General features: G+C 36.6%; 1 protein-coding gene across 2 annotated transcripts in view; it reads left to right on the top strand.

The window, feature by feature from the left end:
- Positions 1-12,465, top strand: part of CD2AP (CD2 associated protein) — a 126,487-nt gene that overhangs the window by 35,258 nt on the left and 78,764 nt on the right. For both annotated transcript variants that reach the window (XM_053602712.1, XM_053602713.1), the window contains one exon: positions 7,351-7,504. In XM_053602712.1, coding sequence (XP_053458687.1) covers positions 7,351-7,504 — 154 coding nt within the window. The remainder of the gene's footprint in view (positions 1-7,350; positions 7,505-12,465) is intronic.

The raw sequence follows: 12,465 nt of genomic DNA, 5'->3' as shown, positions 1-12,465 counted from the left end.
GAGGTTGCTGTGAGTTACGATGCCACGGCACTCTACCCAGGGAGACAGCTTGAGACTCTGTCTCAAAAAAAAAATAGTACTAAAAAAGGTAGTATGTATTTTATTTACTGGCTCTTTAGGTAAAATAAAATAAAAGAAGAAATACTTCAGTAAGGTTTGCTGTTGAAGATAACCAAAGGGTAGCCTGGAGGCACCGTGTGTTTAGAAACTAGGAAAGAGAGTAGATTAGTGAGAGTGTATGGTGTGTTTCTAGTGATAGATTGTAGCAGGGAGGAGTTCTAGAGGAGAAGGTAGTAGACTCCAAAGCAAAGTTTGTCTTCTTTGTAATTTTGTTTAGAGCCTTGAAATCACTTGATACTTGTGATAGTATCTTAGTTGGCACTATGTATTTACAAGGTTGTAAATAGGATTTTTTTCTCTTCAGTGTAGTCTATAAAAATTTTAATTTTCTTTCCTCCTTTTCTGTCTTTTGACCTCAAAACATTTATTATATCTAATATTCTTGGATATATTTATTTCTCAAAGCATATTGAAGGTCTTTAAAAATAGTTCTAGCTCTTGAGCAGTGAATTCATGTGTTGTATTCACATGGTTAATTCTTAATAAAGACAACACAAATGTCTGCAGTTGTATAGCTACTAAACACACTAGAACCAGAATTTGTACCCAGGTCATCTTTCTCTTGAATTTGTACTTTATCATATTTGGTCAAACTGGAATTGTTTTCCTAGAGGAATAGGATTTGAACATCAAGTGTTTGGTCTCCTATACTAGAAAGCATCTTGAGCTTATAGAGGTGTGTCTTTTTTTTTTTTTTAGAGACAGAGTCTCACTGTACCGCCGTCAGGTAGAGTGCCCTGGCGTCACACGGCTCACAGCAACCTCTAACTCTTGGGCTTACACGATTCTCTTGTCTCAGCCTCCCAAGCAGCTGGGACTACAGGCACCCGCCACAACGCCCGGCTATTTTTTTGTTGCAGTTTGGCCGGGGCTGGGTTTGAACCTGCCACCCTCGGCATATGGGGCCGCCGCCCTACTCACTGAGCCACAGGCTCCGCCCTGTAGAGGTGTGTCTTATTTTTCAATGTAGTGATAGTATATGAGGCAGACAGGAAGAGTCCAAAATGGTTTACTCATTGTCATGTTGAAATTGTTTACCAACCAATCTCTATGTAGATTGTGTTTTCATTAGTTTAAAAAATACTTAAAACAGGGCTTATGTCGCTAGTAGACGTTTGTAATCTTGAGGACACCCTCTCCTTGAAGGGCCTAGTGACCTTCCCCGATTCCCTAGGGCCTCCGGGCTTCCCAGCGTCGCGTTTGCGCTCTGTCTCTGCCCGGGGCGTCGGAGCCTTGATCGTTAGATAGCAGATGCCCAACTTGACAGTACCTGGGGCCTTGCGCCTCCTGGGGGCCGGGAGGACCGCGACTCTGTCCAGTGGTGGCAGCCTCCGTAAGCGGGGAACTGTCCACTGTACATAAATAGTCTGGCGGCGTGAAGATTGGAGGGCTGGCGCGGCCCTTACACAGACCAAGTACGTTTTTTCCTTTTAAAATTGTTTTGGCCTTCCTCGATCTAGATTTGTGGTATGAACTAAAATAAAATCTTAAGGCTTCTGCCTCCCCCAGCGCCTGATGTGACTGGACCCCATCTTGGCCAAGGGCATCTCCTAAAACTGTTGCAGACCATCAAGAAGGAGACCAGATATGCATCATTATGACCCCATGCCTTCTTAGAGATGTCCTTTGTGACTCATTAACAGGCCTAAGGCTATGCAAGACATACCTGCAGGTCCTCAGTGTACATAACATAAACAACTTGGGTCTGGACAGTGTCCTGTGGTTGTCTCTGATTTACAGATCCTTACCTTAGCATTCCTTTTAGCTGATTCCTGCTTTTTTAGAAAAAGCCTAACCCTTTCCGCCAGTTCTCAGCTAAAGAATCTTTAAACTATCTGTAACCTTTTCAGGCCAAATCAATGTACACCTTTCACGTATTGCTTTATGACTTCACCTGTAATTCCTGTCTCCCTGAAATGTATAAAACTAAACTGTAACCCCACCACAAGTCCACTTGCTCAGGGCTTCTTGGGTGTCACTCCAGATTATGTCCTCAAATTCGGTTCAGAATAAACCTCTTTATTTTACAGAAAAAAAAAATACTTAGAACAGTCTGAAAACTGAGTTTTGTTTTTTTTTTTGAGACAGAGTCTTACAGTGTCACCTTGAGTAGAGTGCAGTGGTGTCACAGCTCACAGCAACCTCAAACTTTTGAGCTTAAGCAATTCTTTTGCCTCAGCCTCCCAAGTAGCTGGGACTAACAGGCGCCCACCACAACGTGAAAACTGAGATTTTTCACGTGTTGACATGTGTTATTTATAGCAAACCAAAGTACTTTTCCTTAAGTGCATTACCAGTAAAAATTAAGCAGTCTATGTTATGAAACTTGTGTATCTTCTATGATTTGCACTTCAGTGATTTTTCACACTTCTCTATCCATTTAACTATTTTTTCTAAATATCTTTTTTCTGATTGATTGTAAAATGATAACAAAACACATCAGATAGTTCTGAATGTATAAAAAAGTCAGATTCATCAGACATCCTGCCAGCTAGGGAGTAACAATTGGTTAGCATGTGGCAGGCGTCAACAACTAGAGGAGTGTGGGAAGGTGTGCTGCTATACTGGTTCAAGAAATTGTTCTTGCAGTTCTTAGATCGTTTCCTTCGCCACCTCGCATGGATAAACTAATAGGAGATGGACATTCAAATAAATAGACTTTACGTTTCTTATATCCAGGAGACCAGAGTCGTTTCCATATGTGCAAAGACACATTAGGAAGAGATAAAGACTTTGACTAGAGAAAGGGAAAGGAGAATTAGTGGAGAGTGAGAGTATGAACACAAGGTGTGCTGACTGTCCTTTCAGTCCTTTGCTGAGGATGTGAGTTTTATAGGAAGTAGATTTATTTACTTATTTCCTGTGAAAACTACACCACAGTGAGGGAATTTATATGCTAGCTTCAAGAGGCTGCCTTATAGAAGAAAGGGATTGGCATTTGATTTGTGCTGATTGGGTGGTGGAGTGTGGAAGTACCAATAAGTCTGTGGTATTAATTGTGCCAGAAAGCTTCTTAGAGCAGGCAGAGTGCCACCTGCAAAGATGTTGTTTGTCTCTCACAAGCACCAGTATTGGAAAATGATTGTGCCAGGGGCTCTACTCTGAGTTTCAGTGAGCATTTTTGAAAGTAACAAGGTTTAGTTTTCTACACAACGTCACGTAGGAGTTCAGAGTCAAGAAAATTTGGTTCAACAATATTCCAGTGCTTATACTAGTACTTTTTTGTTTCTCAGGTATGGGAGTGTGGTACAGACAACATCCGAATTGTTGCTCAGTCTGGTCTGGAACTCCTAGTCTCAGGCAGTTTCTCCTGCCTTTGTCTCCTAAACTGCTAGGTTTATAGGCATGGGTCACTGCACCCAGCTGTGTTCAACTACATTCAGGTACCTTTAGTTTATACCTTTAAACATATCTTCCTACCAAAAAATTTTGGGTATCATGTATTTTTAATAAGAACATTTTATATATGTAGTGATATAACTTTTTTTAATTCAGTAGTTTGATTTAGAAATCATTTTAATATAGGTATATCATTCTTTATTAACTGTATCGGATTTTATCAAATGGATGTAAACTAGAGTTTAAATAGTTCCCAAATTATGGCTATTTAATCTTTAGTTTATTGTTATGATGATGTGCTGTCACAAACATTCAAATGAACATAAACATATGCATGTTTGGGTAGCTGTCAGTTTATTTCCATTAGACATATCTCTAGAAGGAGGTGTGTTAATCAGAGACCACACACATTCAGATTTTTGCTAACTTCCCTATATTTCCTTTTGGCAGGATTGTCAAGTATTTAAAAAGTTTTTAGGTTTACAAGGTGAATCTTCTGAAAACAGTGCTATTTTTGATTAGGTTCTCAATATTCATGTGTTCCATGTTTATTTTTCTTTTGTGAATTATCTGTTCATTGACTGCTCATTAAAAAAATATTGACATTTTGGGATGACGCTTGTGGCTCAGTGAGTAGGGCGCTGGCCCCAGGCAAAAACTGCAAAAAAAAAAAAATGACATTTTTCTTAATGGCATGCAGAAGTTTTTGAAATAATAAACCCTTTGATACTTTTTATTATGTTGTGATTTCTTTTTTTCTTTTGTGATGACTTTTGTAGTGTGGATGTTTCATCTGTAGTCAGTTGCAGTATTGTCTTGGCTTTATATCTTGGTTAGAAGTCGTGACATCAGTCTTTTTACTTACAAGTTATAAAGAAATGCTCATTCACATTTTCTCTTAATCTTTTATTACTTTTTTTTATAATCCAGATTATTTTTGGATGAGCTATGTATTTTGATAATACATAGGAAGTCCTTGAATAATTATACTTTGGTATAATATAGTCAGTTTATTTTTTTTCTGTATGTCTTACTAGTTGCCCCAGTATCATTCAATGAAGAACTCATCTTTTCCTTACCAGGTTTTAAATAGTTCCCTTATTATATACAGAATTTCTATATTTGGTTGGGTCTGTTTTTGGATTAGAGTGTTACACAACTGTATCATGTTATGCTGTTTTTACTAGTTGTGAATATTGTTTGTTTATTAAATATTTTAGTGCCTTCTAGGTGCTACTGTTGTAGGCAGTGAAAATACAATAAAACAAAATTTCTTTTGTCCTGGAGCCTACATTTTAGCAATGTATGTGTTGAAAGTTTAGTCACAAAAGTACCAAAAGTTTGGTGATGAAGTCTCTAGATGGTGAAAGCAAATCTTGTCTGCTCTTATTTTTGTGTGTTGAACAGGGAATGCGAGAGGGATCACATGGGATTTTTTTAGCTCTTTTGTCCATAAATTTGTTTTCATTGTTGTTTTTTGGCTGTTTTTTTTTTTAATTTGTGGACTTTCAAAATATTTTTGTGTATTTTGAATAATGGTTCTTTATCAGATGTCTTTAGATACGGCTTTTGCAAATATTTTGTACCAGTCTGTGGTTTGTCTTCTTATTCTCTTGATACATTACCATTCTTTATAAAGGTTAACATCTTTTGAATAGTTGAAGTCAGGAACTTGGGCATCATCTCTGACTCTCTTCTTCTTAGTTTACTAATGAATTATCAAGATTCTACCTCTTAAATTTTTGTTGAAGCTTTCTGAATTTCTCCCTTGTAGCTATTACAACTTGAGACACATTCAGCTATCACCTGGTGTACTTGCCTCTAGTTCTGTCGTCCTACTTATTCTTTCATACTGCATGGAGTGATCTTTTCCACCTTTCCCTTCATCTTGATAATACATAGGAAGTCCTTGAATAATTTCATTTCGTTCAATGTTGTTTCATTATAATGTTGATGGGGAAAAAAATCAGTTCCTAGCTGGGGCTGTTGTGTGTGTGGAGTTTCCACATTCTCATGTCTGTGTAGATTTTCTCTGGGTACTCCACTTTCTTCGCACATTCCCAATATGTGCATGTGAGGTGAAGTGGCATGTCTAAATTGTTCCAATCTGAGTGTGAGTGTGTGAGTGTACCCTGTGATGAGATGGCATCCTCTTCAGGACGGGTTCCTTCCTGGCACTCTGTGCTTCTGGGATAGGCCCAGACTACCTGTAACCCTGAACTGGAATAAGTGGATAAATAATTATTTACTTGTTTTTATTAAACTTTCTTAAATATATACATATCTCATTTACTTCAGTGTTTAATACTAGCATTTGTGTTGTGATTTTTGTTTAGAAGTCTGGTGATGTTTTTGTGATCAGAAACATGCTATGAGAACTTTTGTTTAGAAGTCTGGTGATGTTTTTGTGATCAGAAACATGCTATGAGAACTTAACTCTTTTTTTTTCTTTTTTCTTTTTTTTTTTTAGAGAGAGTCTCACTCTGTTGCCCTGGGTAGAGTGCTAGGGTATCATAGCTCACAGCAACCTCAAACTCTTGGGCTCAAGGGATCCTCTTGCCTCAGTCTCCCAAATAGCTGGGACTGCAGGCATCCACCACAATAACCAGTGAATTTTGCTAAATTTTAGTAGAGATGGGGTCTTGCTAGTGCTTAGACTGGTCTTGAAATCCTGAGCTTAGATAATTCATCCTCCTGAGCCTCCCAGAGTGCTAGGATTACAGGCATGAGCCATTGTGCCTGGCCAGGAATCTTATTTCATTCACTGCCTCATCAGTATGGCACGTTGGTATTTTTATGCACTATGCATTTTAAGATTCCATCATTCCTCACCTTTTCTGGACTGCCTATAACTTTAGGTTTTGATTATCAGTGTTTCTTTTTATGATAGTACCAAACTAATTTATTATCTCATTATTGTTTTCCTTTCTGTTTTGGTTTTAAAAAAAAGTCCCTTCACTTTTTTTCTTGAAGTATTTTGTCTATTCTTGGGTTTCTGTTCTTCTGTATAAATTTAGAAACATCTTACTAAATTGCTACTCCAAATCTTTTATATACTTACTGAATTTTATTTATTTTTTAGGGAGAATCAGTATCTTTATGACACTGTGTTTTCAGTTACTGAGCATAGCATAGCCTTGTTTTTAATGTGCGGATTTTTTAAAAATGTCTTTCAGTAAAATTTTACACTTTTTTCCTTGCTGGTTCACATATCTTCTGTTGTACCTGTGACCTAGAACAAGAGCCATTAAACTATAGCCCACAAGACAAGTCTAAATTCTACCTGTTTTTGTAAGGTCCATGAGCTAAGAATGCTAGTTATGGATTTTATAAGTGGTTAGAAAAAAAATCAAGAGTAATATTTCATGATATATAAAACTCTGTGAAATTAAAATTTTAGACACCATAAATAAAGTTTTATTGGAACATAGCTAAATTTAATCACCTAAACATCCAACTACATTTACAGTGTAAGTAGCAGAGTTGGCTGTTGTAATGGAGAGCATATGGCCTGGAAATTTGAAAATGTTTACACTGTTTTCAGTCTGGCACTTAATAGAAAAAGTTTGCTCACTCCTTACTTAGATTTATTGTCTTATCGTTGGTCTGCATATCTCTGTATTTCATTGTATGTTGGGGTGAGTGGTACAGCTGGGATTTCAGCCTTTCTTTCTTTACCTTCAGCTCCAGTTCTGGTAAGACTTAAACTCATAGTGAGTCACTGTTACCAAAATATGTTGCATTCTTTAGATATGTTTGGGCAGAGCAAAAGGTTCAAAACTATTGAATGATTTTTATAGTAATTGATGTAGCTATCTTTTGATATTTTACCTTTGAGAATTTGATTTAGATAAAATATAACTTGCCTATTTTGATTTCCTTCTTTTATAGGAAATTAAAAGAGAGACAGAATCCAAGGATGACAATTTGCCGATCAAACGGGAAAGGCATGGGAATGTAGCAAGTCTTGTACAACGAATAAGCACATATGGACTTCCAGCTGGAGGAATTCAGCCACATCCACAAACCAAAAATATTAAGAAGAGTATGTAAATAATTCTTTTTTTGCTTAGTTACATGAAAATAGAAGAATATTTTATAACTGTCCATAAATTAAGAAAACTTAGTTCTGCCTTTTATAGCAGAATGCCGTAAGTTCCTGCTTATTCTCATGACTAATACTGGCCTATATAGTCAATCTTAATATTTAGTCATATGCAGTCAATAGCATACTGATAATCCATACTGATAATAGCTGATAGCTATCTATAGGAATTATAAATTAAAACATGAGGCATTGTTTTCTTAACCATCTTACAAACTCTGTTGAATGATTAAACTTTATTTATTTATTTATTTGTTTATTCTGAGACCGAGTCTCACTCTCTTGCTCCAGGCTAGAATGCCATGGCATCATAGTTTATAGCACCTTCAAGCTTCTGGGCTTAAGCAATCCTCTTGCCTCAGCTTTCCAAGTAGCTGGGACTACAGGTTCCTGCCACAACACTGGGCTAATTTTTCTATTGTATTAGTAGAGACTTTGTCTCACTCTTGTTCAGGCTGGTCTCAAACCCTTGAGCTCAAGCAATCTACGCACCTTGGTCTCATGAGCCACTGCACCTGACTGATTAAACTTTAACTGAGCTCGAATATTCTTTATTTAATAGGATGCTGAACTATCTACTGATTCTTAGCAGTATGGATGCAAGAACTTTGATAATGATTTTTCTTTAATTGCTAGATATCTAAACATAAACATTCTGATTTGAAGATGGTTGGCCCAACAGAGTGTCCTTTAAAGATTTGGTACTGTGTAAATATGGTAGGAGAACAACTTGGCAAAGACAGAGAGCATTATATTTGAAATAAGGTATGGGTTTGAGTTGGTCTTATAATTTCAAAATCTTTTTTTTTTTTTTTTTTGTGAGACAGTCTCACTGTCCATCCGGGTAGAGAGCTATGAAATCATAGCTCACCGCAACCTCAAATTCTAGGGCTCAAGCCGTCCTTTCACCTCACCTCCCGAATAACTGAGACTACAGGTACCTGCCATGATAACTAGCTAGTTTTTTCCTATTTTAAGTAGAGACAGGATCTCACTCTTGCTTAGGCTGGTCTTGAACTCGAGAGCTCAAGCAATCCACACTTCTTGGCCTATCAGAGTGCTAGGATTATAGGAGGGAGCCACTACCCCTGGCCTCAGAAAGATATTTTAAATTCTCTTGGAGTTGTCTTTTGCTGCTGGTGAGAAAGGGGTAAAAAATGGACAAATAATATTGTTCTCAATTTAGAATTTGGGGAAGAAATCTATTAAGGTATAAAATACTTTATATGTACAAAGAAGTAAGTTTTTTATGGGGTAGATATCAGGTGTTTAACATAGTAAAATCTGAATTCTGTTGGAAAGTTGAGTACTTAACTATGATTAATTTGATTTAATAAGTAGTAAATGACTGTTTACTACATTTACCTTGGATTAGTGATTTTCAAATTATGGCCTGTAAATTCCCATGGTACCAAGTACTCTGTAGTAAAGAAATTTTGTTTATTTGTATTTTCCAAATTTTAAAATATAAGGCTATTCGTAATTTTTGTAGAGTCCTCTTGTATCTCTAGCTATTACTTGGTACGTCAAGTTTGGGAAAAGCCATACATTTAGGGTTATATCTCCTTTGATTATTTTCATAAAGTGAAAACATATTTTCATAAAAATGAAACATTTCATGATATCGAGATAGTTCCATTAAAAGGTTTCGTTTGTTCTTTGATTTTCAGAAAATGCAGTGTCCTTTACATATCATCTATGCTGCCTTCAGCCTAACTGCCTGAAGGTGGATAGTTATAGCGGTTCTCATGATCTTGAACTCTTATACTGTTTGCTTCGAGATTGTGGGACAAAATTATGGAGGTCTGCATTGTGTAGCTGAATATCTCTCTCTCTGTCTGTCTGTCTGTCTCTATATCTATATATAGATAGATAGATACGATTTCTGTGTCATATGATATATATATGATTTCTGTGTCAGGGAGAAGTTTTAGACCCATGAGAGAGTTATTTGTGACTTGCCCATAGTAAAATCTATTTACAACTTTCTTTTGCTTTGTGGATACTTAAGTAGAGACTACATAAAGAAGTTCAAGGTTCTGAATATTTTATTCGTTTTATCTTTTAATAGGAAAGGACACAGTAAATTTTACCTTTCCTAAGAACACTAAGCATACTTCTTTTTCTTATAAGAACGAAAGGCCATTATAGTTGGCAACAGGCGGCTTAGGCTTTTTTCCTTAAGGATCCTCATAACTTGTTTTTAAGTACATGTGCTACACGTTATGACTAAATACGTCATTTGTTATCAGCTAACATTTAAAACAGGAAGCAGGTTATTTTTGCTTGCCTGTTTTTCTGCCATTTATGTATTACATGCTTATTAATCTCATTTTTAAAGTTAACTATTAGTTAATTTGACTGGTTCATTGTATTGTTAAATAGTAGTGGATACAACTACCAATACTATTAATATTAAAAAGAAACCCCATCATTGTAAAGGTTGACAGCATAAACACTGCACTGGGTATGTTAATTTAAATTTCTGTGTGCCTAGGCAAACTAAATCTGCATATGTGTTGATTTTGTCAAAGCAGACTAAAAAAGCAGAGGTTCATTCAAATAGTAGTGTGATGTTGACTATATGAAAAATAATTGGACTAGTGAGCTGTTTTTCTTAAGTCCTCAATGTATGGTCATGAAAACATTGAAACTTTAGCTATTACATATTATTAAGCATGGCAGTTTCTCTGGTGAAACAAATACTTTATGAAGTAAGCACAGAATAGTATTTTCCAGGAGGAGTTGATTACTATAAGTTGCTGAAGTCAGAGAAGAAAACAAATTTACATTTTTCAAGGCAAAAGCTGGTATAAGTCACCTTATTTCTGCACTCTTATGAATCTAGCCACAATGATAATGGTATTGGGCTTTGTGAGTAAAGAATTCACATTTGTCAGCATTACATCTCTGAATAACATTCGGAATATTAGTAATGTTTCACTTTACATTCAGAAGAATTGATGCCAGATGGACTCCACTCTGGTATGTGTGAAGGAAGACATAACTAACTTTGTTTTACTGGTGGAAACTCATGTTGCAGAAAAATGATTTTTTTCATCAAATTCATATTTATTTATATATTTGAGACAGAGTCTCCAGCTGTCACCCTGGGTAGAATGCCATGGTGTCACAGCTCACAGCAACCTCAAACTCTTGGGCTTAAGTGATTCTCTTGCCTCAGCCTCCCAAGTAACTGGGACCACAGGAACCTGCCACAACGCCCGGCTATTTTTTTGTTGCAGTTGTTTAGCTGTCCCGGCCGGTTTCAAACCCTCCACCCTTGATGTAGCTGGTACATAACCACTGTGTTACAGACACTGAGCCGTGTTCATAATTATTTTGAATGTAAAAGATACATTTAGATTGGTACGATAGATCACTCGTATGTGTACCGAAAGGAATGATGTTGCACATAAAAAATTAGTTGACAGAATACCAATCCACATATTTTTTTCATTTCACCCAAAATTTGGTAGCAAGTAGTATGCCTTCTGATTTTGACATGGTGCTGAAGAAAATAGTGAAGTCCTGAATACTATCAAATTATGGGCCAACAACTATGTATCTTTGCAGCATACCTTTTTTATAAAATAAGCTTAGTAGTTCAGGCTCTGCTGTTTGGCATTGAAATATTCTGACTCCTAAGTGGAAAAGACTATTCAAATGACTCCTTCCCGATGCAGCCTCTCAAATGAATGGGCTAGGTTGTTCCAACTTTGTATTTTACTTTGAAAAATTTTAACTCTCCAGAAAAGTTAAAGGAATAATTGTGCGATGAACATGGTGTATATCCTTCACCTAAGTTTGCTGTTAACATTTTGTCACCTTGGCTTTATCTTTATGTACATTTATAAATAACTTTTTAAAAATTGGATCATTTGAAACTGTTGCATGCATATGACACTCTCTTTGGTTACTTTACCTTCATTATAGTGATAATAAGATTTTCCAAGATTTTTTTTTTTTAATTTTTTTTGTAGAGACAGAGTCTCACTTTATGGCCCTCGGTAGAGTGCCATGGCATCACACAGCTCACAGCAACCTCCAACTCCTGGGCTTAAGCGATTCTCTTGCCTCAGCCTCCCAAGTAGCTGGGACTACAGGCGCCCGCCACAACGCCCAGCTATTGTTTGGTTGCAGTTCAGCCGGGGCCAGGTTTGAACCCGCCACCCTCGGTATATGGGGCCGGCGCCTTACCAACTGAGCCACAGGCGCTGCCCGATTTTCCAAGATTTTAAGTGTCTTAATCTGGTGCTATATCAGCAATATAGCTAATGTCTTGAATAGCTTCATTTAATGGCCTCAGGATTATGATATTTTTACTGCTGAGGATGACAAAACAGTATTTGGAGATTCAACTATATAGCAAATAGCTGAATCACTGTTTCCTAATATTTGATGATTTTCTTTGCTCGTTGGTGAAAAATTGATAAAAATTTTTGACTGGTTAAATAAATTTAAATGCTTCAGTAGAACCAAATGGAGTCCGAATCCAGAAGTATATCAGAAATTCTTTTGCTACTATCTCTGAAGTTTTAGCATTCTACCTCCCATCTTTTGAGTAGGAAATAGTATTATTTTAGGATTAGATGGAAAGATTAAAAACAATCTTCAGTGAGAAATGGTTCCATAATTTAAGAGCTCTGTTTGATCTAAAATTTTAGATCTATTTTTCAGACATGAAATACTTAACTGTTCTTGATGAGATCTACATTTGAAAATTAAGAATTTTCTTTTCTAGTAAAGAAAGAACAAGGCAAGGTCACATCTTATTGTGTGTGAAATTTTACACAATTTACGTTGTTTTTAAAAAACGAAACTCTTGGCTCAGTGCCTGTAGTTCAGTGGTTACAGTGCCAGCCGCATACACCCAGGTTGGCGGGTTCGAAATCCACCCT

This window comes from Nycticebus coucang, chromosome 9 (assembly GCF_027406575.1).
Source record: "Nycticebus coucang isolate mNycCou1 chromosome 9, mNycCou1.pri, whole genome shotgun sequence".
NCBI classification, from domain to species: domain Eukaryota; kingdom Metazoa; phylum Chordata; class Mammalia; order Primates; family Lorisidae; genus Nycticebus; species Nycticebus coucang.
The sequence above is the reverse complement of the archived record's forward strand: the minus strand, read 5'-3'. Positions and strand labels throughout refer to the sequence as shown.